This window comes from Aotus nancymaae, unplaced genomic scaffold, assembly GCF_030222135.1.
Source record: "Aotus nancymaae isolate 86718 unplaced genomic scaffold, 86718_ANA_hifiasm-v0.15.2.pri h1tg000032l_0, whole genome shotgun sequence".
In the NCBI taxonomy this organism is placed as follows: domain Eukaryota; kingdom Metazoa; phylum Chordata; class Mammalia; order Primates; family Aotidae; genus Aotus; species Aotus nancymaae.
The window spans coordinates 24,692,718-24,719,684 of record NW_026988445.1 but is presented as its reverse complement, the minus strand read 5'-3'; the positions used below and the strand labels follow the sequence as shown (position 1 = coordinate 24,719,684).

General features: G+C 42.5%; 1 protein-coding gene across 1 annotated transcript in view; it reads right to left on the bottom strand.

The window, feature by feature from the left end:
- The window catches only part of FMN2 (formin 2), a 380,362-nt gene that overhangs the window by 340,398 nt on the left and 12,997 nt on the right, over nt 1-26,967 (bottom strand). Inside the window, 1 exon segment of the mRNA XM_021666911.2 lies at nt 7,328-7,494. Coding sequence (XP_021522586.2) covers nt 7,328-7,494 — 167 coding nt within the window.

The window sequence follows — 26,967 nt, the reverse complement described above, 5'->3', positions numbered from 1 at the left end:
AAGTATACCCTAAACATGAAAGTGTGTCTGGTAGAAACTGGGAGGTAGACAGGGCTCAGACTAAATAAAGGCAAAAGCAGAGGCGCTAATAGTCTATTACATGGTGGGTAGGATGGCAGGGGACACGATCTGAATTGGTTGAAATGATAGCAAGAAAAATTATAAGCACGTTGTTTAAAATTCAAAGAAGTATTATGAAAGAGAAACTCAAAATGGCAATATTAATTATATTAGAAGGAAGAGGGAGAGACAGGAAGGGGTATAAGGGAGCTAAACCCTCACCTGTGACCACCAGCAGGCAAGAGCAATGTCAATAATGGTGGCTGGGCATGGTGGATCACGCCTGTTATTCCAGCACTTTGGGAGGCTGAGGTAGGCAGATCACTTGAGATCAGGAGTTCGAGACCAGCCTGGGCAACATGGCGAAACTATTAAAACTATAAAAATTAGCTGACCATGGTGGTATTAGTCCCAGCTACTCAGGAGGCTGAGGCAGGAGAATCACATGAACCTGGGAGGCGGAGGTTGCAGTGAGCCAAGATCATGCCACTGTACTCCAGCCTGGGCAACAGAGCAAGACTCTAACTCAAAAAAAAAAAAAAAAAAGGCATCAGCAGACATCAACATTCAGCAAGTCCACACAGATTACATGAATTTTGATAAATAAAATCGTCAGGTAAAATAATTTTTAAAGTTGGTCTGAAAATTAAGTATCATTTAAATATCACCTTTAAAATAAAAACAACTTTGAGAATTGATACTGTACATAACATTTCAAAAATAAATATACAGCAAAAAATATATATGTTCTCTTAGTGCTGAAAGTTGTGTCAAGGCTTTTGTTGCATCTCAGGAAAAGATCTGTGTGGGCTTGACTAAATAGCACCAACACATTTTTCCTGCTCTGGAAAAAAAAAAAAAATGAATTCAAGGCCAGGTGGAGTGGCTTATGCCTGTAATGCCAGCACTTTGGGAGGCCAAGGCAGATGGATCATCTAAGGTCAGGAGTTCAAGACCAGCCCGGACAACATGGTGAAACCCTGTCTCTACTAAAAATACAAAAATTAGCCAAGAGTGATGGTGCATGCCTATAATCCCAGCTACTCAGGAGGCTGAGGTAGGAGAATCCCTTGAACCCGGCAGGCGGAGGTTGCAGTGAGCCAAGATCGCGCCACTGCACTCCAACCTGGGCAGCAGAGTGAGACTCTGTCTCAAAAACGAAAAAAATAATAATAAAGTCAAATGCAAATAATAATTTCTGTTTTTCCACTTGAGTCTTCTTTTTGTCTATGGTGACAATGGGTAGAGTATGTTTCATTAGTTTTCTGGGACAGGCTGCTGTTGGTTTTGATCAATTAATTAACTTCTCTTTCAACAGGTTCAAGATCTTATTTCTTGAATTTCTTTTGAACCTGAGTTTGTATGCCTTCCTTGTCTTAATTTTAGCTTTGCTAACCCATTCATCCAAACCAATGTCCATTTACATATCTATCAGGGAGCTCTTGCCTATCTGGTAAGCATGGGATCACCACATATTTAGCAAAATCAGCAGATCTGTGAAACCCAAACAAGTCCAGCAACCAAAATATCCTGCTAGGCAGATATTTAAAGATAAGCTCATGAAGGATTAAGTAGATTTAGAACCACCTACCCCTACAAAAATGCTTGAGCCAAGTTTGCTTAACTCTTGGTGATGTAAGTGGATCATATAATATCTGCCACAGTTAAGATTAAAGAAATCCTAGAAGAGCTTGTTAATGAAAAATCAACAATTATGTAAGATAAGTATGGCTGGCTGGAAAACAGCTCCTGATGCATATGACCCAGAAAAAGGGATCTCATTTTGAAAAAGGCTTGAGATGACTAGAATAAGTTCCAAAAAAACAAAGAAGCCTATCCTCAGAACACTAAAATATACCATGATCTGCAACTCAACAATATAATCTGCTAAGTAGCAAGCACTGGTGTTATCCCCGTTTGCTCTTGCTGGCAGTTCTAACCTTACATCCTCCTCCTAAAACGGAGCTGTCTTCTCTACCTCAGTGAATGGCACAACCATCCACCCAGCTACTTCAAACCAAGAAGTCATCCTTGATTTCCTTGTGTTCCCTTGTCCCCATGTCTGCCACGCCAGAAGTTCCATCAGCCATACCTCCAGAATCCACCCCAACCTACTGGCTGGTCTTCATCTCCCCCGTCACCATCCTGCCCCAAGCTACTGCCGCCATCTAGAACTAAACTACTGCAATATCCCATCTGCCTCACTGTTACCGCACCTCCCTACACTCAATCATTCAGACCAGGCTAGGGGCCGGGCATGGTGGCTCATGCCTATAATCCCAGCACTTTGGGAGGCCAAGGCAGGAAGATTGCTTGAGCCCAGGAGTTCAAGACCAAGTTGGGACAACGCAGTGAGACCCTATCTATACCAACAATTTAAAAAATTAGCTGGGCATGATGGCTCATGGCTGTAGCCCCAGCTACTTGGAAGAGTGAGGAGGAAGGATCCCTTGAGCCCAGGAGATCGAGACTATGGTAAGCTGTGATTTCGCAACTGCTCTCCAACCTGGGCAACAGAGTGAGACCCTGTCTCAAAAACAACCACCACAAAAAACAACAACAAACAAAGACCAGGCCAGGTGATCCACATGAAATATAAGGCAAATATGTTCTTCCCCTGCATAAAACCTCCCAAAAGCTCCCATTAAAAAAAAAAAAAGGCAGGGGGTGGGGCTGGGCATGGTGGCTCATGCCTGTAATCCCGGCACTTTGGGAGGCTGAGGTGGGTGGATCACTTGAGGTCAGGAGTTCAAGACTAGCCTAGCCAACATGGCAAAACCCTGTCTCTACTAAAAACACAAAAATTAGCCACAAATTGCTCAAACCCAGGAGGCAGAGGTTGCAGTGAGCCGAGATCATGCCTTTCTGCACTCCAGCCTGGGCAATAGAGCGAAACTCTGTCAAAAAAAACAAGCCATATTCATTCCATGGCTTTCAAGACCCTGCCTATGCTTTGGCCTGAGCCCCTGCTGTCCTCATCTCTTGAAGCTGCAGCTTCCTGTAAGTCACATTCGTGCTCCTCCAAGGCCCTGTGGACTTGCCCTGGAATGAGCTTCCCACAGACCTCATCTTACCAGGCCCTAGAGAGGCTCCCCTCTGCACTCATCCTTCCCCACCCACTTCACTCCATCCCATTAGTCCTGTTTTCCTTCACACCACTTATTAGGATCTGAGAGAAATTAATTAGTCCATGCATTTTTTAAAACTGTGTCTCTCTCCATTTTGAATAGAAAACACATTTCAAGAGAACACATTCTCTTGCTCACTAACACATCTCCAGAGCCGAAAACATTACCCGGCTTACAGAATGAATGTATTTGGTAAAAATCTGTGAATAAATTAACAGGATCGCTCAAAGTCATCTTTGTCTTTTAAAGTTCTTGACATCTTAATCATGTTAAAATGTAAGAGAAAATGTAAAGTCTTTTCATACTTTCTATAGCACTTGATAAAGCAAAATGTTAGGCCCTAAAAATGTATAAAATAACATAAAATAAAATCAGAAGGGTCAGTCGGTCGGGCACAGTGGCTCACGCCTGTAATCCCAGCACTTTGGGAGGCTGAGGTGCGCAGATCACAAGGTCAGGAGATCAAGTGCATACTGGCCAACATGGTGAAACCCTGTCTCTACTAAAATACAAAAAATTAGCCAGGTGTGATGGTGCGCACCTGTAGTCTCAGCTGCTCAGGAGGCTGAGGCAGGAGAATCCATTGAACCCGGGAGGCAGAGGTTGCAGTGAGCCGAGACTGTGCCACGGCATTCCAGCCCAGAAATAGAGCAACTCCATCTCAGAAAAAAAAAAAAAAAAAGGATGACTCATGCCTGTAATCCCAGCACTTTGGGAGGCCAAAGCAGGTGGATCATGAGGTTAGGAGTTCAAGACCAGACTAGCCAACATGGTGAAACCCTGTCTCTACTAAAACATACAAAAATTAGCTGGGCATGGTGGCTCATGCCTGTAATCCTGGCTACTTGGGAGGCCGAGGTAGGAGAATTGCTTGAACTGGGACCTGGGAGGCAGAGGTTGCAGTGAGCTGAGATTGCGCCTCTGCACTCCAGCCTGGGCTACAGAGCGAGACGTCATCTCAAAAAAAAAAAAAAGAAGAAGAAGAAGAAAAGAATCAGAAGGGTTGAGTAAAGTAGGCTAACACATAAACTACATCAGTGAAGAGACCCAAACTACAGATATTTATTGCTGTAATGGCATACGTAAGGGGAGAGATGAGAGGGAGAGGAGAGGGAGGTGGGGGAGAGGATCCTTATCAGGGAAGGGAATAAAGTCAGGGGTTGGGGAGGTAGGAAGGGTGCCAGTTATGACCTTATTCCCACAGCATGCTCTGTCTCGAAGGGCAACTGAGCTCAAGAGGACTGTTAGTTAGAAATGTTCCCAACAGCTATTTTCTGGAAATCAGCAGAGAGACTAATTATCGAAAATTTCTCTCCCCATAGATGAGCACATTCTTCCCCATCCCTCATGGACACCCTAGTCCTCAGTATCGTTATACCATCACCCCTCTGGGTTTTCAAGAAACTCTTGACTACGCATCCAATAAACGCACAGTTGTGTTGCTGAGCTGCAATTTAAGCACAGGGCATAACATTTCATACAAAAGTATCTTTAATTTTTTTCTTTGTTTTCTGTTCATTTTGAGGGGGCAGTAGAGAGGTCGTACAGAGCCAATGAATAAAGGAAGACAAAATGCAATCACATCAAGTTGAAGGAAAGAAATTCCCGATTCTGAGGAAATGCCCTCACACAACATTAAGGGATTTTATTTCTTTGTTGTTTGCTTTTCACACGCAATGCCACACCCAGCTGCTCTCCAAAACAAGATGATGGGGAAGAGTTCCTAGTCTCCAACACGAGGATGGAGTGAGGTGAGGTATAAGAAACAACCAGGTTAGTTGATTTAAAAAAAGAGAGAGTGGAAGAAATAGGACTACCCTGTTCTTTTCTGTTTATCCAATTCTACATTTATTGACTGGCAAGACTGTTCACTTCTGGGCTTAAGGGAGGAATATGCAGTTAACTTGGGAACAGCTTCAATCAAAAAGCTAGTGCTAGACGTGGCTCATCTGCACTATATTAATTATAGTTCTAACTTGCCAAACCAATATATCTTCTAGAACTGAGCTCTACAACATTTAACACACCATCATTCTAGGGTTCCGCCTCTGTAATAACACAGACCTCTCATAGAAGAGAAGGGAGGAAAACATTTAAATTATCCAATTTTTCCCATAAAAGAAAAATATCTACCTAGTAGTGATTAGCTTCTATGTCATTTAAAAAAAAATTGCAGCAGGAAAAATGTAAACAAATCTCAGGAAGGAAACTTCACATGTCACAGTACAACCTGGGGAATTTTCTTTCAAATGGGAAGCATCAAGAATCGAGAAGATCTCTGAATATTTTACATGATTTATTTTCCTATTACTAAAGGGAGATCGAGACAGGCTGTAATGGGTAAAAAAGAGGAAGCAAAGTCAACAGGCAAATATAGACATCTTATTATTTATGATCGTATCTTGACCTCAGCCAGGGTTCATTTTCATTGTATTTCAAAACTCATCATTATTTCATTCCTATATATTGAAGAAGGCTGAGAAGAGAGCACAGTTGGCAGCAACAAAACAAAGTAACTAACCCATATGATTAAAAACCACAGCCAGGCGCGGTGGCGCACACGTGTAATCATAGCACTTTGGGAGGCCACGCTGGGTGGATCACGAGGTCAAGAGTTCGAGACCAGCCCGACCAAAATGGTGAAACCACGTCGCTACTAAAAATACAAAAATTAGCAGGGCGTGGTGGTGCGCACCTGTAATCCCAGCTACTCAGGAGACTGAGGCAGGAGAATCACTTGAACCCAAGTGGCGGAGGTTGCAGTGAGCTGAGATCACACCACTGCACTCCAGCCTGGGTGACAGAGCAAGACTCCATCTCAAAAAAGACAAAAGAAAAACCATCATCCTCAAATAAAACTCCTGGGCTCTGCACAAGTGAACCAACCTTCAATTTTGTTATGAGAATTTCATACACGAGAAATCCTACACATCTGGGTTTTAGAGGCATACTCATCCCAACCAATGCCACACATATACCACATACCTGAGACTGATTAGCAATACTCTGTCTTGACAATGAGAATCCAGCTGTGCTCATATGCATTATGAATTATGAATATGCCTGATGAATTACTGTTCCACAGTATGAACGCTCTTGGTGAATGGGAGCTGGGGATAAAGCAGGTAATGCTGCTTCACGTCTGTACTTCACACGTACATGAGTTAGGAACACACCAAACAGCACTGCAGGACCCATGGAAACCTGCGGCCCACTGGGAAGAATAACTGTGCCCCATGGAGCTGCTTCTGAAGGAATGCCTATGACCAGCAAAGTCATAAATACTGACTCACAGCCACTTAAGAATCGTCACTGATTACAGGGTCTTGAAGACGTATTTGTACCTCGTGTTTATAGCAGCATTATTTATTTGTACCTCATGTTCACAGCAGCATTATAGCAAACGGTGGAAACAATCCAAGTGTCCATTGATGGACAAATGGATACACAAAATGTGGCATATACATACGATGGAGTATTACTCAGCCTTAAAAAGGAAGGAAATTCTGACACATGCTACAATATGGATGAACATTGAGGACGTTATGCGATGTGAAATAAGCCAGCCACAAAACGGACAAATACTGTATGATTCCACTTATATGAACTGCCTAGCGTAGTCAAATTCATAGAGACAGAAGGGGAACTGTGGCTGCCAGGGGCTTGGAGAAAGGGGAGAATGGGGAGTTATGTTCAATGGGTACAGGGTTTGTTTGGGATGATGAAAAGAGTTCTAAAGATGGATGGTGGTGGTGGTGATTGCACGATGATGTCAATGTATTCGACGCCACTAAACGGTACACTTAAAAATGGTTACAATGGTAAATTTTGTTATCTATGTTTTACCACAATTAAAAATAATTTAGAAATCAATTTCTTTAAATCATCACTGATGAAAGCAGGCTAGGGAACTCTTGAGTGCCCATCTGTTAAGAAAAGAAGGTTTGGCAAATGTACTTAATACTCTAGTTTAAAAAAGAATTATACAAACAGACATACTAAGCTATTGAGCAGCTAAGAGAAAAAAATGCTTGCATCACATGTTGTTTTTAAATTACAGGGTAACTGGGCAGACACACATCGTAGCTGCTATTTCAACAGCAAATCTGCCTCACAGAGAAGTGAATTCTCCTACTTACATCAAACGAAGCTGCATTCGTCTGGGCATTCTGATTACATGGTTCCCTGAAGCAATCACTAAAAGGAAGGAGAAGCCCCATGGCAATGATCCGTGAGCAAAACTTCTCTGCTTCTTCTGGAGGCCCGTTCTCCTGCTGGCTGAACAGCTTCTCCAACAGCGTTCGCCCTGCAGATGAAACACAGTCATTAAGAGGGAGCACTGCTGATCACCTGGCTCTGAACTCTCCAGGGGACAGTGGCTGGGTAAACACTGCCAGGAAGAAACGCTGTTTCCAAGGCTACTGACAGCGCAGAAAGGAGCCTCTCAAGCTAGGAGAAAGCTCTATGGTCTGAGGCCAGAGTTGCCACATAAAAAAACTGCAGATCTGGTTTGCTCTCTCATCCCCCTAAATACCTCCTGCCTCAAAACAGAACAGGCCTAGTTATGGACTATACAGCTTCCATTTAAGATTTTTAATTGAGATAGGGTCTCGATATGTTGCCCAGGCTGGCCTTGAACTCTTGGGCTCAAGCGATCCCCCCACCTCAGCCTCCTGAGTGGCTAAGATTATAGGCGTAAGCCACCATGCCCAGCTCACTTTTTTTTTTTCTTAATAGAGATGGGGATCCCATTATGATGGCCAAGCTTACCTCAAACTCCTGGGCACAAGCCATCCTCCTGCCTCGGCCTCCCAAGTAGCTAGAGCTACTGACACACACCACCTCACTCAGCTCCCTCTTGGATTTAATTGGTAAATCCAATTTTGGATTTAAATTTGGATCCAAGACCAGACATGGTGGCTCACACCTGTCATCTCAGCACTTTAGGAGGCTGAGGCAGGCAGATCACCAGAGGTCAGGAGTTCAAGAACAGCCTAGCCAACATAGTGAAACCCTGTCTCTAATAAAATAAAATAAAAAATTGGCTGGGCATGGTGGCTCATGCCTGTAATCCCAGCACTTTGGGAGGCTGAGGCAGGTGGATCACCTGAGGTCAGGGGTTGAGACTAGCCTGGCCAATATGGAAAAACCCCATCTCTACTAAAAATACAAAAATTAGCCCGCTGTGTTGGCAGGTGCCTGTAATCCCAGCTACTTGGGAGGCTGAGGCAGGAGAATCGCTTGAACCTGGGAGGTGGAGGTTGCAGTGAGCCGAGACTGCACCATTGCACTCTATCCTGGGAGACAAGAGCGAAACTCCATCTAAAAAAAAAAAAAAATTAACCAGGCATGGTGGTGGGTGCCTATAATCCCAGCTACTCAGGAGGCTGAGACAGAAAAATCGCTTGAATCGTGAGGCAGAGGTTGCAGTAAGCCAAGATCGCGCCATTGCACTCCAGCCTGGGCAACAAGAGTGAAACTCTGTCTCAAAAAATAAATAAATTTGGATCCAAAAGGCTAAACTCTTTGAATTTAATTGCAGATGGCTCTCGAAGGAAGCAGTTACTAACCCAACATGCCACCATTTAGACTCAGAAATGTCAGTGACTGACATTCACAGTCTCAATCATGGCAATGGGAAGGGGACAGAGAATGAAGAGACAAAGAGGTAGGCAGAGGCACCAACCCACAAGAAGTGAAGAGAGCTGGCCAGCAGCAAAATAGAAATAAGTCACCCAGAAAAGGGATAAAAACTCACATTTCTCTCAGATGCTTCTCAGAAATACAACTCTAGCATAGGTCCAAACTTAAGGGCCCTTTTTTCCCCCTATTTCCCTAAAAAAAAGGCAAGACAGGCATCGTAAGAAGACCTCGGCCGAGGGTCTAGGCTGAGGATCTAGAGGGCCTGGGTCCACCTTACCCAGGGGTTCTCAATCTTGGCTGAAACTGAGGATCGCTTAGAGAGAAGAAAATTGCTGGAAGCCAGGCTCACGCATCAGTTTTCTACCGTCGCCAGGTGGTTCTAATGTTAGCCAGAGTTCAGAGCCATAGATATGGGCCTTAATTGATTTCTGACACTACTAGCTCTTTTTTGTTGTTTTTGAGATGGAGTCTCGCTCTGTTGCCCAGGCTAGAGTGCAGTGGCCTGATTGATCTCAGTTCACTACAACCTCCGCCTCCCAGGTTCAAGCAATTCTCCTGCCTCAGCCTCCTGAGTAGCTGGGACTACAGGCATATGCCACCATGCCCAGCTAATTTTTTTTTTGTATTTTTAGTAGAGATGGGGTTTCACCATGTTGGTCAGACTGGTCTTGCACTCCTGACCTCAAATGATCTGCCTGCCTCGGCCTCCCGAAGTGCTGGGATTACGGGAGTGAAACACCATGCCTGGCCTAGCTCTTTAACTTTCAAACATTTATGCAGCTTGTTTTGCATTCATCAACTTTCATCAAAGGAAATGGAAAATCTCTAGGGTCCCTTCCAGGGCCACAATTGCCCCCCTCTAATTAGCAAATTTAGATCTTCTGTTATCTTCAAATTTAGATCAACTGTTATCCAGAAAAGTCTTCCCCTTCCATACTCTTTGGGAACCCTTCACAGCTTCTTTGTGCAATTGATTATTTTGACTAATTAGTTACGCAGTCATTTGTTTAATGCTGACCTTCCTCACTGAAATATAAACTTGCTGACAGCCAGCATCTATCTTGCAAACTTGGGCACTTGAACATGAAAAGCATCAATCAATGTTTTTAGGATTTCTGAACATACAATGCTACAATTCTGTGACAGTTTCATTCATATCATAGTCAGAACTGGATATGATGCATTAGCCTATACCATCAAACTTCTTATGTAAAGAGCCACATAGTAAGTATTTTAAGCTTCATGAGCCATGTAAGGTCTCTGTCGCATATTTTTCACTGGTTTAATTTTGTTTTGAGCAACTTTGAATATGTAAAAACCATTCTTAGCTCCGGGCTTTGCAAAAGCAGGCCAAGTTTATACTTCAGTTACAATAACTACATTTCAAATGTATAAATGTTCAATTCTATCAGGATACTAGTCAAGTAATTTTTATGCCTCTTCCTATTTGTCTGTAAAACAAAACTAATCTCAAAAGCTGCCTTTGATATTTCAAGTGACAAAGCAGGACACAAGAGGTCTCTCTCTTTTCTCCATTGCTTCTGGTCATTAGAGAACATTCTTTGGTCTCCGAGGAATTTTTTAAGGGGAAATAAAGAATTTTCCCCCTACAGAACTTCAGTGTGCCTGCATCTAACTGGAACTAAATACCTAGGAAATGGCATCCTTCAATTCTCAAGAGATTAATTATCATAACAGTATATCGTTGTGTTCCTCTTACCGAATTACTGGAAATAGCCCTAAAACTAATGTTTTTCCTACCACTCAGATAATGTATATGACAAAAAAATAAGGGCAGCAGGATCTTGCATGTGTGTGACTGAGGGGAAATGTGTATGTGCATATCAAGCCAAAACTTATCAAAGGGGTTCCGGAACGGTGTGGAAGAGAGGATGATGACCTGCTGGGACTCCACTTCCATGACAAGCACGTGCCCCTAAATCCTTAATCAAGGGTGTCTCTACCTCAACCCTATGGACACCCAGAACACTGGGGTAGTGGGGGGAAATCATCCTGCACTTTTAGCAGCATCCCTGGCCATTATTACTGGATGGCAGTAGCACAGCCACCTCGCCCCCAGCTGTAACAGCCGAAAATATCTTTAGATATTGCCAATGTCTCCCGGGGCAAAGGGGCAAAAATATCCCCAGGCTGAGATCCCCAGGCCTAACCTCTCTCTAAAGAAACTTCACCTCCATCTTTAACAGTAACCTGGCTTCCCACTGAGGATCTCCTCACACTGCAATCGTCTCGGGTAGAGGCATTTTAAGTCAAATCCCTCACATTTGAGGGACAAAACGTGGGTAACCTCCTTGATCCCCGTGAGTACTTCCAAATGATTCATTCTCCTTCAAAACCATGAGCTTTCTGGAAACTCCTGCCACTGGCTAGCCTCTACTGCCCCTCCTCCTTTCTGCACCCACTAACCTCTAGTTATTCCCTCCCCTCACCATTCACTAAATAACTCACCTCCTGCCTCACTGACCTGCGTTCCACCTCCACTCCTATCGTTCTCAGTGATTCTGTTATCCACATGGAGGGCAAACTAACGCTCAGGTGGATACCTCGCCCGAGACCTTCATCCCCTTGCCTCCAGCTGACATCATCTCCACCACAAATTAGCCACCCATTCCCAGGTCACAGCCTCAAATTGGTCACTATCAGGAACTGCACCACCTCCAGAAGACCAGTTCAGAGTTTACTCCAAACTCTCCAGCGGCTTCCCATCACCCTCAGAGTAAACGCAAACCTTCACTGTGGAGTCCTGACAGGTAAGTCAGCAACAAGGAGGAAACGGAGCCCCAGGAGAGGGAGAACAGTTGTTCTGAGAGACGGCTAACCACGAACAACCCGCTGGCACAATATCCTGTGTCCAAATACCCCACTCCGCACGCAGCCCCAGCAGCATCACTTTATTTGCAGGTAGCCCCACAAGCAGGACCCTATCAAACTTCCCTCCAGCCCCTGCCTCTTGGCAGACAGCCCCTTCTCTGCTGTGTTACCCGTTGCTTCCTTGCAAAGTTCTTACTCTCTAATAAACTTGCACTCTTTACCTCATTGCTATTTCAGTACATTATTTTATAACCCAAGGCAAGAGCCTTCATCAGTCACAACCCCCGCAGCACTCACCAGATGCAGGAGCCACCTCCCTACCTCCCAGCTGTCACCACTCTTGCCTACTGGCCTCCTCCTGGAACACACTGAGCTCACTCTCACCATGAAGCCGTTTGCACTAGAACATTCTTCCCCCAGATACATCAATGATTCCCTCACCCCCTCATGTCATTCAGGTCTCCGGTCCACCGTCCCTTCCACTGAGAGAACCTCCTCTCATACCCTTTCTGAAGCAGCGCACCCCATTACTCTTGTGTCCATTATCCACTTTATTCTTCAGAAAGCGTAGTCCTCGCGTTTACGTAAGTCTGCGATGTCTCCTGCTCCTGGAGTGTAAACTTCATTCAGCAGTCCCTGTTCTTTGTTTACCACCTTTTACTCAGGACCTCAAGGAGTAGCTGGCAAAGAGCGGATAATCAATGAACATTTTAATCAACGAATCTATGCACAAATGCCTGAATGGAGCATCGAACTCCTGACCACCACCTTCTACCTTTAGGATCTTATGCTAGAACCGCTGCTAAAGCTCCATCGACCATGCTGACCTTGACTCAGTTGTCTCTACTAATGTTGCACAATCCAGCTCCCGTGCTGTCTCACTTCCTCCCTCAGCGGCTTAAGTTCCATGTTCTATCACTGTAATTAAATACTTCAAACACTTCAGCTCCCTTATCCCTCCCTCCCTCCACCACGCTTGTCTGGTGAAACCACAACCTGCTTCAGCGTGGCCATCCACTTTCTCTTTGCCTGCGCCTGAGCAACTGAACACTGTAAAAGAAAGCCATGGCCGGGCGCAGTGGCTCACACCTGTAATCTCAGCACTTTGGGAGGCTGAGGCGGGTGGATCCCGAAGTCGGGAGTTCAAGAACAGCCTGGCCAAGATGGTGAAACCCCTGTATCCACTAAAAATGCAAAAAAATTAGCTGGGTGTGGTGGTGGGCACCTGTAATCCCAGCTACTAGGGAGGCTGAGGCAGGAGAATTGCTCAAACCTAGGAAGTGGAGGTTGCAGTGAGCCCAAATTGTGCCACAGTGAGACTCCATCTCAAAAAAAATAAAATAACATAAAGAAAGCCACACAGATGTCTGTCTTCACTTTCAGTTCACAGCTGTATACCTCAATGAGGCCAACACCACTCTGCATTCTCATGTCAGCGTCCACTCCAATGCAGTTTTTATACAATCTTCTCCCCACCTGACACATTCTTTCCGATGATGAGACGATATTGTCAAATAATTTACTGAGACAATGGAAGAATCTGAGACAAATTCCAAATACGCACTCTCTCATCTTCCTCACAATGGAAAGAGGCCCTGTTACAAACAGGAGCAAGTTCTTGCCCTTGTGTTCTGAACTGAATTCCCTGTTGCGTGTCAAGATCTCACTTCATTAGCTATCCTTTCTCTCCTGAAACACAAACACCTCCCTCTTTGCCGGACATTCCCAGTATCACACAAACATGCTTAAAAAAAAAAAAGTACAAACCCTCCCTTGAGCCCACATCACTCCCTGCAGCCGAGCCACTATTCCATTTCTCGGCTTCCCTTCACATCAAAAGTACTAACCGGAATTACCTCGCTCCTTGCTCAGGCGGCTCTCATTTGGTTTCCGTCCCCATGATGTGCCGGAAACTGCTAGCCAACATGGTACCAATAATGTATTTTTCCCTTTTTTTTTTTAACTTGGAACACAAACACTTTATTTAAAGGTGTGTCTCAATTTATGTGTGGTGGCACAAAATAAAGGAGCAGATCGTAACACACCGTTCCCATCAGCCAAGTGGTTGAACCCAACTATCCAAGACCCAGTGAGCAGCCAAGCCCAGCGCAACCTCCAGGCCACTTGGTCTGACTCCAACAGGGTGAGCATGTCACCCTCGAGCATGGGCCCTTTTACATTGCAGATGGAGCAGCCTGTGTCATCCATAAATTCCATGCACACCTGCGCACACTGTCCCTGAGAGCTGGTCCTGCTCAGGACCTTGGTGACCCTGGCCAGCTTGATAGGCTGCACACGGCTGGTATCCCTGATGGTGGCTTGGTGGTGGTTTGGCAAGAGTCCTTTTTTTTTTTTTAAGAGATAAGATCTCCCTCTGTCACCCAGGCTGGAAAGCAGTGGCACTATCATGGCTCACTGCAGCCTCGAACTTCTGGGGTCAACCAATCCTCCTGCTTCAACCTCCCAAGGTGCTGGGACTACATGGGTGAGCCACCACACCCAGCCATCATTTCTGTCTTCATCCTACTCATTTTATCTTTCAGAAAATATTCACTGATTTACTCCTACTTCTTAAAGCATTTTACTCTCATGTCATGATAATCCCTTCTCCTATCTTCTCTAACTTGCTAGCCATTTTCTCCCAAGTCCCTTTCACTGACTTTTTTTTTTTTTTGAGATGGAGTCTCACTCTGTTGCCCAGGCTGGAGTCCAGCAGCGCGATCTTTGTTCACTGCAACCTCCGCCTCCCTGGTTCAACCAGTTCTCCTGCCTCAACCTCCCGAGTAGCTGGGATTACAGGCACATGCCACCACGCCCAGCTAATATTTTTGTATTTTTAGTAGAGACGGGGTTTCACCATGTCGGCCAGGCTGGTCTCAATCGCGTGACCTCAGGCAATCCGTCCACCTCAGCCTCCCAAAGTGCTGGGATTATAGGCGTGAGCCATCGATCCCCTTTTACTGACTTCTTTACATGGCAATGTAGGAGTGCTTCCTGGCTCATCCCATGGTTTATTCTCTCAGCTCTTTCTATATTCTCTCCCGTAATCTCACCCAGTCTCTAAATATCCCATTCTTTGAAACTGGGCAGACATTTGTGAATGCACTGACTAACAGTAGCGCAGAAGGGACACCATACCTGGACAGAATGCATGCGGCAGTTGGGGCAGCTAAGTATAGCTTCTGAAGACAGAAGAGTTCCTAAGACTGGTTTCACGAGATACAGGTCACGAAGACCCACTGATAAAGCAGGATGTGGAAAAGAAGCCAGCCAAAACCCACCAAAACCAAGATAGTGATGAAAGAGACCTCTAGTTGTCCTCATGGTTCATTATATGCTAATTATCATCATTAGCATACTAAATGAGTCATTAGCATGGACCCACCAGCGCCAAGGCAGTTTACCAATGCAATGGCAATGTCAGGAAGTTGCCCCGTATGGTCTTTAAGGGGGAGGAGCCCTCAATTCTGGGAATTCCCTGTCACTTTCCCAAAAAACTCATGAATAATCCACCACTTGTTTAGCAAATGATCAAGAAATAACCATAAAAATAGCCAGCCAGAAGGTTATTCTTTTACTTTCTTAATAAAATTCCTTCCTGAGGGAAGCCAAGAACCCATGTGCTTTCCCAGGCAGAACCCCAGTTTCGGGGTTGGCTCTGTGACAAGACTGTATTGTAATAGCAGGAGGACTGGGGAAAAAGATGAGAATTCAAAGAACCACCAAACCAGCAGGTTTACCAATTTGCTTCCTCCAGTATCCCTCAACCTGAACTCAAGGTATCCCAAAACCCAGAAGTGGGCATCAGCACTGACAAGGAGTGGCTTTAAGGGGCAATTTGGGAATGTGTGTCAGTGATCTTTAAAAATTCACCACTTTGACCCAGAAATTCAACTTCATAAAAGCTATTCTAGGTAAATATTCAGAGGTATACTCAGAGTGATGCAGCATAGGATTATTACAAAGATTAAATGAGATAATGCATGTAAAGTACTTAGCACAATTCTTGATACTATAATACATGGATTATTAATAGTAAAAAAGTTAAAAGGAGCTAAAGTGTCCAATAAAGACATAAGCAAAAAAGAAAGAGATAGCTTTATACACATGACTGCTAACTATACAGCCACTAAAAGCCATGCTATTACAGAAATAATAATAATCTAATTGATTTAAACATATTGAATATTTTTAAAGAAACCAGAAAAATAAATCATCAGATATCACTGGAGAATGCTAGGCCACTGATACCAGAGAATAGGAAATAATAAAGCATTTATGCTGCCTTTCTAGAAAGAACTGTATTTCAGGGTAACAAGCATACCTAGTGAATAAAGAAAAGTCTTCAATACAGAAAATTCCAGACAAAAATGTGCAAAAGAAATGACGGAATTAGAAAATCACCATTTTGCAATACCTAATGAAATAATGGGTTCACTCAATGAACAGCAAGTGGATGGAAAATTCATTAGAGAAAAGGTCAATTGAAACACTTGCAAAGAAAGGATCCAGCTGTCATCCCAAAACCCAGGGATCATTCACAGCTTCAGAACAATTGAGAAAGCCACACACGGTGGGCCCCTGCTGGCGTGATCATAAAGTACTCAGCACCCCCCATCAAGCTCTCCTGCTGTCCCCCAACCTCTGGAATAAAAGCATGAACCAAATGACTTTCAGATTGCTCCTAGCATCCATTCTACAATGTCAGAGAGCTCTGAGACTGGACTAGTTAACAGATAATGTTGAACAATTAATTGTATTTGCATTCAATATAAAGAATGATATTGTAGCATATTTTAAAAGTCCATTTTGAGATACATACCAAAGTATCTGATACTAAAATAACATGATGTCTGGAGCTTGTTTTAAATTATTTCACAAAAAAGCAGGCAGCATAAGGTAGAAATGGAAGAAAGGGGTTGATAAAACTATCTAGCATTAAAAACATTGATGATTACTGAAGCTGAGTGATGGATTCATGGAAATTCATTGTGCTTCTCTGGGTGTATATATTCAACTTTCACAATAAAATATCTTAAATCATGCTATTAAAAAGATTTAGTTACATAGAAATACATGACACAAAAACCATGTGAAAATTCAAGATCGCAAAGCTAAACAAGGCATGTTCCTGATTTTGCAAAACCATGAGATATGAACCCAGTTTATTAAAGAGCCAAAATCGCTGTGGTGGGAATGTGAACAGTTTTTGTTGTTTCTAGGACATACACTCCAGCTGGACTATACTGAACCCCTTTTCTATTCAAGGAATGTAATTTGACCAGGTCGGGGGAATGGGCAGAGACATGAACGTTTATTTCTCTTCCTGCAATTGATAATTGAGGATTTAATCGGGAGACACTCACCTACTACATAGGATGCCCTGAATCTAAACTAGGGAGAAAGGGCTGGCCTGAAGCCTTCCAAACACAACCTTACTTCTTAACTGTGCAAATTGGCTGGCTGGGGCCAGGAACCAGAAGCTTCCAGGTTTCCTCTGGCACTCAACTTTCACACCCCACGACCAAAGTATCCCCCAGTCAAGGTATCCCTGAGTCTCCTCACTCTACTCCTTGGTCAAATCACTGTTCCTAGACAGACATGTCAACCACACCAATAAATGAAAATCATTGGCCCTAGAATAATTTTAACTTTTTCAAGTGTCCAGCTATTCAAACCTGCGTTTTACTTCATATTTGCATACATTTATTTATTCAATCATATTTCCTAAGCTCTTACTCTTTGCAAAACAGCACTAAGTCAATTTGCCAAAAATCTATCTGCTGAATGAACAGCTCACAAAACACTGCCTGTGGGCAGCAGCCACTTCACAGCAGGGGCTGGTGCCAGCTAGAAGGTCAGTGCCTAGGGCCCAGACCACAGGGTCAGCCAGGGAGGCCTTCAGAAGCACACATTGTCCCAGGGTCACTTATCAGGAAAACACAAACGGGATGATGCATAAAGAAAGAGTTAGGCTCTACCACTGCGTAGGGAACACGCCCCAGCAGCTGCAGCAACACTAGAGAAAATTCTCAAAAGCTGATAAAATCATCTCTACAGCATAGATTGCCATAAACTTTATAAGTATATAAATGCTAGTTTCTGGTAAATTTATAACTCAATAAAGATAAGGGCAAGAGAGGGTCAAAGTTTCTTGGGCTCTTGCTGCTCCCTTTCCTCCCTCCACCCAAATAAAAGACCCAGTGAAAGGGGCCGTCTTCCCGTCCTTCAAACCCAGCCTCTAATGTCATTTTCTTAACTAGAAAATGCAGGCCTGGCCCAGCACAGTGGCTCATGCCTGTAATCCCAGGACTTTGGGAGGCCAAGGCAGGCAGATCACAAGGTCAAGAGATTGAGACCATCCTGACCAACATGGTGAAACCCTGTCTCTCCCAAAAATACAAAAATCAGCTGGGTGGAGTGGCATGCACCTGTAGTCCCAGCTACTTGGGAGGCTGAGGCAGAAGAATCACTTGAACCCAGGAGGCAGAGGTTGCAGTGAGCCTAGATTGTGCCACTGCACTCCAGCCTGGAGGACAAGAGTGAGACTCCATTTCAAAAAAAAAAAAAAGAAAGAAAATGCAGACCTAAGGATGTTAAGTGTCTTGTCAAAGGTCATGCTATCTTTATTTAGGAAAGGTCCACGTCATTGATGACACATATTACATATCATATACCTAATTATACAGAACTGAAGAAAGCTAGAATAGTACAACCATGAATAATTCTCTCATTTTTTTATAGAATGGAAAGTGTTCCTTATTTTCTGCCCATTCTTTTCCACTGAACACACATGGACTCTGTACCTTGACTTCATGAAGTATACCCATGTGGAGATGCATGGTATTGCAACCATAGCATAAGCTATGGAAGCCACTGCCTGGATCCCAATCCTGATGTCAGAGGTGTTTGAACCAAACTGACTCCATCTTGAATAGGGGCTGGGTAAAATAAGACTGAGACCTACTGGGGTGCATTCCTAGGAGGTTAAGGAATTCTTAGTCACAGGATGAGCAGGAAGTCGGCACAAGATACAGGTCATAAAGACCTTGCTGATAAGACAGGTTGCAGTAAAGAAGCTGGCTAAAACCCACCAAAACCAAGATGCTGACCAGTGACCTCTGGGCATCCTCACTGCTGCAGTCCCACCAGTGCCATGGCAACATTAGGAAGTTACCCTACATGGTCTAAAAAGAGGAGGCTTAAATAATCCCTCTTTGGCATATAATCATATAATCAAGAAATAACCATAAAAATGGGCAACCAGCAGCCCCCAGGGCTGTGCTGTCTTTGGAGTAGCCATTATTTTTTCCTTTATTTTCTTTGCCTTCACTTTAAGGACTCGCCCAGCCCTCTCCTGAGGTCTGGATTGGGACCCCTTTCCAGTAACACTGATACTTCTATTATGCTAGGTATGGCCTTAGACAAGTTACATAACCCCTGGTAAGCCTGTTTCCTCATCTGTAAATTGGAAATTATCATCCTCATTACCTCCGAGGATTACTGTGAAAATTATGAAACAATTTTTGTAGCAGGCTTAACACAGTACCCAATAAATGTTACCTGTTATTATTATTATCAAGATATACTTCAAATACTCTCTACTTGTAAATACGATCAAAAATGTTGGTTCAACTTAAAAGAAGAAAATCATAAGTTGGTTCTAAAAGCATTTGAAATAGTATGGTAAATCATAGGTTGGATCTAAAAGCATCTGAAATAGTATGGTAACAGGCAAGCTAATCACAGATTGAAATATCTTCATCCACCAAGTTTTGGGCTTTTTCCCCTACATTCAGTAGATTTTAACAACAAGGTAATATTTATGACACTGCTTGCTAGAATTCCTAACCTCGAGTTTTTTTAAAAAAAGGGCTTGTAGGCCAGGCGCAGTGGCTCACACCTGTAATCCCAGCTCTTTTAGAGGCCAAGACAGGCGGATCACCTGAGGTTGGGAGCTTGACCAACATGGAGAAACCCAGCCTCTACTAAAAATACAAAATTAGCTGGGTGTGGTGGTGCATGCCTGTGATCCCGTCTACTCAGGAGGCTGAGGCAGAATCACTTGAACCTGGGAAGCGGAGGTTGCAGTGAGCCCAGATTGCGCCATTGCACTCCAGCCTGGGCAACAAGAGTGAAACACTGTTTCAAAAGTGGGGGCCTTGCATTATTTGTTTTACTATGTTTATTAAATTCACATTGAAAATAATATTCGTTAAATGAGAGTTAGGGACTTATTCATCATTAATGTTCTCCAATTATTGCTGTACTAATTCCCTAGTGCTCTTCCCACATACGCTTCCACACTGTGGCTAATCGAAAGTGAAGTTTGTGGAATCAGCTTTGCAGTCATACACTAGCTATAAATACTCCTCTTACCTTGGGAAGCAAAAATCACAAGCCTAGATAAACACGGACACTGCAGTTGGGGGGTAAGTTTTGATTCGTCATCAAAACAAATGTTACAATCCTCTTGCACAATGAAGAAGTAAAATCAGCTATCGTTGCACTGGAGTTTTATTGGGCCTGTGACCATTGACGCCATAAAAAGTAAAAGATATTCTATTTGAACAGAACTATACAACATAAAAGGCATTTCTGCATCTACTGTCAGCTCCGTGAAGTAGGTAGAGCAAGGGTTTATCATCACAACTTCAAAGAAACTGAGAAATGAACAGGTTCTAGAGTCTGCCCAAAGTCAGAAGATTGGAAAGGGGCATTGCCAAAACTGGGCACACACTCTGCTCTCCTGATTTTTATTCCAGGGATCTTCTACTTCTGACTCAGCCAGCAACTCTGGGAAAAGCTTCTGACCAACTTTCTGCATTAGGATATAAAAGAAACAGACCATGTGGTCTGTGCCCTGCAGGGGCTAACAACCTACTTACAATGACCAAAGCCCAAGAATAAACTTTTTTTTTTTGAGACAGAGTCTTGCTCTGTCGCCCAGGCTGGAGTGCAGTGGCATGATCTCGGCTCACTGTAACTTCCACCTCTTGGGTTCAAGCCATTCTTCTGCCTCAGCCTCCCGAGTAGCTGGGATTACAGGCGCATGCAAACATGCCCAGCTAATTTTTGTATTTTTAGTAGAGACAGTGTTTCACTATGTTGGCCAGGATGGTCTCGACTTCTTGACCTCGTGGTCCACCTGCCTCAGCCTTCCAAAGTGCTGGGATTACAGGTGTAAGCCACTGCACCTGGCCAAAAAGGAACATTTTAAAAGCAGTCTGTTTAGAAGACACTGCCTTAATTAAACATCCTTAGTGGAACTGGGAGGTTGGGAAGGAGCAAAGACAAGATAGAACCAATCACTTAGGAGTCCATCATAATGCCAAAGAATGTCCTAGGCTACTAGAGGAAGACAGTCTGAAGAAAACATGCCCCCTGCCCTTAACTAATAATAATGTAGCCGAGCGCGGTGGCTCACACCTGTAATCCCAGCACTTTGGGAGGCCGAAGCAGGTGAATCACGAGGCCAGGGGATCAAGACCAGCCTGACCAACATGGTGAAACCATGAGAGGCTGCTCTTGAACTCCTGACCTCAGGTGATTCATCCGCCTTGGCCTCCCAAAGTGCTGGGATTACAGGTGGGAGCTATAGCACCTCGCCACTTTTGTGTGTTTTTTAATGGCTGAAGGATGAACAAGACACTTGTGATATTTTAAAAGGTGTCAACATAGGTTTCTGTTTCTTCCATGCCACTATGTCTTATGCAAAATGAGAAAACAGATGTCTTTTCACATTAAATTTTTCTCTGATCTCATAGCTCAGACATAACTATCTAATAAACTTCCCTGATATCCCATATTATCTACCCATTGAAGTAATAGGAGGAAATAAGGCCGCTGACAAGCACATCTATTATAAAACATTAGTGATAATTACTTAAGTTTATGATGTCAGTGAATACAGACATATCACATATTGTGTATCTCACATACTAATGGACTACACTGGATAAATAAGAAAAAAATAGATAAGGAGGGCCATTTAAGATCAAATAGAAATTACCATGTCTCGTTTTAGGTCCAAAATGCTGCAGGTTTTATAGCAAAAGGAAGACAGCTACAAGGATAAATATCTAGGGTTGTCTCAAAGAAAGAAAAGAAACATGAAGTCCAACAGCTAGGCAAATCATTAAAGAAACAAGTCACAAAACACACAAGGATAACGAATTCCCTGCCCTCATCTACAAAGATGACCGCAGCTCATAAAGGGATTTGGACCAACATAAAGGAGGGTGAAACTCTACCACCCCTGGAGGAATCAAAACTCACTGAACCTAGGTGCACCTTTGATTTAGACACTCTTACAGGAAGATCCTCTCAGTCTTCAAAAACGAGTGCCTACAATATGTCTTCATGATTGTGTTGAAGAAGTTGACTGTTCTCTGTGGTGAGCTAAGGTGCACATTTGATGCATTTATGTTACTTGACACTAGGAGTATTGAGAAGGGTATGAAAAGATGTGTTCCACATCAATCAGAGCAAATATGTCATGCTGGGACAGCATTTAAAAAATGACTTTGTCATAGAGAGTTCTCGGTAGTAGTCACTACACAGTCTATTAAAATTTACATGAAGTTCAATTTGATTACCATGAAGGCATTTTTTTTTTTTTCTGGGGAAGAAAGAAAAAGAAACTATCCAACTTCAATTTGCCAAAGGCTGAAAATGACAAAAATAAATAGAGAAATTTAATCTAATAAATCTAATGAAGTTTAAAAGAGAATATCATAGAGCATATATGATGACGACTACCAACCACTTCTCAGGACCTATGACAGGTTATGAATTTCCTGGTATTTTTTTAAAAGATCATGAAACAAATCAAGATTAAAAGGGAAAAACTATAGAAAGTCAGAAGAAAAAATGTTTTTAAATTTAGTTTTCATATCTATTAAGTTAAATCCATAAAAGTGAATCTAATAGGTGGCAGCTTCTAAAATCACTTGGTTGAAGAGTTTTACTTAAATATTTAAAGCAGTCTCAAAGAAAAGGAATGAGTCACACAGACCATAGCTGCTGCTCTGACTTTTCAAGGCACACATCATCGACTCTCCTAGTTGGAAAGAGCATCAGTGATCAAGTTCAGCCTCTCCAGGTCTGTGGCCACCCCATTGGATCTTCATTCAGTCTATTTTAACATCTCCAGTGATGATGACACTGCTCCTCTCAAGACCACACATTCTAACACTGGACATTCTATAAGGTATGGCCTCCCTTATGCTGACTTGAAATCATACAAATGGCTAACAACTCTAGCTCCTTCATTCTGAACACATTCAGTCTTCTGCTTGAATGTAAATCTCAGGTTTCAATGGTGTTCCTACAGTCAATGGAAAGCTACTGGAAAACTTGGAGAGTGGCTTTAAAAATCCTCCTGGAAAGGAGGGGATGAGTATTTAAAAACATATATTTGGAGGTATATCTTAGCAGGATGTAGAGACTAATGAACTATAAGGAGGAGGAAGAGTGGGGTACTTGGCAAACTTGTACAACTTCCAGACTTCTAGCTTAAGAAACTGGGTAAAGGGCTGTGCTAGATGGTATTATCCACCAGGAATCTAACAATACGTAAGGGAGCAGGTTGGGTTTGGAGAAAAGATAATTCAGTTTGAAACTATTCCCATATCTATATAAAGATGTTTAACAGAAAATATGAGCCAGACACAGTGGCTCACACCTATAATCCCAGCACTTTGGGAGGCTGAGGTGGGTGGATCACTTGAGGTCAGGAGTTTGAGACCAGTCTGGCCAACAAGGTGAAACCCTGTCTCTGCTAAAATATGAAAATTAGCCAGATGTGGTGGCACACATCTGTAATCTAGCTACTGGGGAGGCTGAGGCACAAGAATTGCTTGAACCCAGGAGGTGGAGGTTGCAGTGAGCTGAGATCGCATCACAGCACTTCAGCCTGAGTGACAGTGTTAGACTCTGTCCCAACAACAACAACAAAAAACAATATGAAATTGGCAACTGAAATTCACAAGAGAGATCTGAGCTAGAAATCTGAATTTATCAACATGCAGGGAAAGCATCCTTCGGGGTAGATGTTAACAGAGACTACATATGAAGCCTGGGGAGAAAGCATCATTTATTTAGTAAGAGTTAGGTGAAAGAAGAAGATCATATGAAGGTGTAAAAAAGGCATCCCAAAAGGTAAAAGGCAATCTAAGAAATAGTATGTAATGGATACTTGGGGATGAGTGGTTTTCTGATTGGATAAAATATTATATAGTTGTTTGGATAATGCTTTTGAAGTATTTTAAATAATTAGTGAGATTTTTATGAATGTTGAATGTAAACACAACATACTAAATTAAAATACTAATAATGTTTCTGGGTTTTAGGATTATGGCTCCCCAAAGAAGAGTATGGAAATCCACGAAAACTTATCATATTTAATGCTAAAAAGAAAACCACAATAATTTCAAAAGAATCTATACAATGTATACTGTCCTATGATATTTCAATTACTTGCTGTAAAAAAAAGCACTACCTTTAAAATCTCATATAACTGTAAACTATAGATTTTACTAAATAAACTTTATGTTTAGACAACATTCATAAAGGAAATCATACAATATTTATACCTAATAGATACTGAAAACATTTCTTTACCCTGACAATAATCAACTAGAAATAAAACTGAAGTAAGATTCCATTCCCATTAGCAATAAAATATATGAAGCATCAGGAAATAGTTCCGTAAAGGAAACACGAATTCTTTGTGGAGAAAAGTCTAAACTCTATTAAAATGAATAAAAGATGATCTGAATAAATGAAGAGATCTTTCATATTCTCAGATAAAAATGATATTTTAAAAGTGGAAGCAGTCCTTAAGCTACAAATTGAATAAAATCTCAATTAAACACCTTCAGGATTTTTTAAGAAACTCAACAACCTATTCTAAATTTATATGGAGGCCAAGTGTGGTGGTTCACACCTGTAACTCCAGCACTTTGGGAGGCCAAGGTGAGTGGATCACTTGAGGCCAGGAGTTCAAGACCAGCCTAGCCAACATGATGAAACCCTATCTCTACTAAAGATACAAAAATTAGCCGGGCATGGTAGCGGGCACCTGTAATCCCAGCTACTCAAAAGGCTGAGGTGAGAGGATCACTTGAACCGGGAGGCAGAGGCTGCAGTCAGCCTAGACTGCCACTGCACTCCAGCCTGGGTGACAGAGTGAGACTCCATCTCAAAAAATAAATAAATAAATAAATAAAATAAAAATAAATTTATAGGGAAACTCTAGGGTCCATACTGATGAACTAAGTTGACTTTGAAAAAGGAGATACTTCTTTTGGAGATCATCAGACATTTTGCAAAGTCACATTTATGAGAAACATATGGTACTTGCTGAAGACAGAAAAATAAACATAAAAGGAAGGAATAGAAACCTCAGAAATAGACTTACCTGTATATGCGAATGACCTAAAGGTAGTATCAAAAATCAATGCGTAAAAGACTATTTAGTAGATGATGCTGGGAAAACTAGCTTGTGGAGAAAAAAAAAAACTAGAGCCCTACATTACACCATGCACTGAAGAGGACACTACATCAAAGACCTAAATGTAAAGGGTGAGATGATAAAGTTAACAGAATAATAGAGAGGGCAGGATTTATATAACATAGGAGTAAGATAATTTCTTAAATGAGACAAAAATAACACAAACCATAGGTTAAAAGTAGATTTGCCTAGGCATGGTGGCTCACACCTGTAATCCCAGAACTTTGGGAGGCCAAGGCAGGCAGTTCATGAGTTCCAGACCAGCCTGGGCCACATGGCAAAACCCCATCTTTACTTAAAATACAAAAAATTAGCCGAGTGTGGTGGTGCATGCCTGTGGTCCCAGCTACTTGGGAGGCTAAGCTGGGAGGATCACCTCAGCCTGGGAAGTCAAGGCTGCAGCGAGCTGTGATCGCACCACTGTACTCCAGCCTGGGCAACAGAATGAGACCCTGTCTCAAAAAACAAGAAAAGATTTGACTATATCAAAATTAAGTATTTTGGTTCAACCAAGGCCACTACACATTTAAAAGAAGGATAAATATTAGGGAAGATCTTTTATACCTAAATCTGACTCCATATATCAAGATCCCATGATTACATAGAACTGAATCCACTCCAAATCGTTTAAATAGGAAGAGACTTACTATAGAGTACTACTTGGTTTACAGAATTGTGGAGGGCCTAGATAAAGCGGTTCTAGCATCTTTTTAGAAACCACTCACAAAGCCACCGTACAGGACCAGGCCACCAAAGAAGTGACTGCCTCATCTCCAATCTAAAGTTGTGGGCTATAAAAGCACACTTCCACTGCTAGGAGCAGGAGTCCTCCACTGGATGAGGCCACACCAGCCGCACGGGCGAACCAAGCCCCAGTTTTGGGTTACGGTAAAGCTAGCACCTGAACACTAGACCCCTGCTAACATTGTCCTGGAAGAATCAGAGAGTTTTTCAGCTGTGCTTCCAAGGAGAAACAACAGAAGTCAATCTTAGGACTTACTAAGGCCTTCTAAACATGGCATAAATTCATCAAACCTAAATCACATCTTAAACACAACTTACAAGGGAGTCTGAGAAATGTCATTTTTAGATTTCTGGTCTCTAAGCTAAGCAAAAGCCAGGAAGACGCTTAGTGACAATCTATCATATCTCTAACATTGGTAAAAGAATAATATCTAGAATACACAGGAACCCCTGTGACTAAACAAAGAGAGAATCAGGAAACTCAACAGAAAAATGTAAAAGGATATGAACAGGCAATTTGCAGAATGATAAACCTAAATGCCTAAAAATATACAACAGTTTTTCTCAAAAGCATTAGTCAGCAGATAAATACAAAATAAAACAATGAGATACCACTTTCCCTCATTGGATTAGTGGAAATTGGATAATGCCAATTTGCCATGCTAATGAGGCATAAACTAGAAAGGCATTCTGGAAACTAATCTGACAGTACCTACACAAATTAAACCTTTTATTTAATGTCCTGACAATTCCACTTCCAAATGTATATCCCAGAGAAGTTCTCACACAGCTCCCTGTATGGAAATATTCATCAGAGTGTTTTCTGTGGTGGTTGAGAAATACTGGAATCTAGATGTTCATCATCATGCTAATGTTTAAAATAAATCTAGAGAATGTACCCAGAGCCACCACATTGCACAACTCTAGGGCACTTTACTCGCACACAATAAAAGGTGAATAGTGCCCTTGGTATTGAACTACCCAGCGGGGCTTTCATTCTTAGGAATACTATATAACAGTGGGAAGCAAAAAACGAGGTGGAAA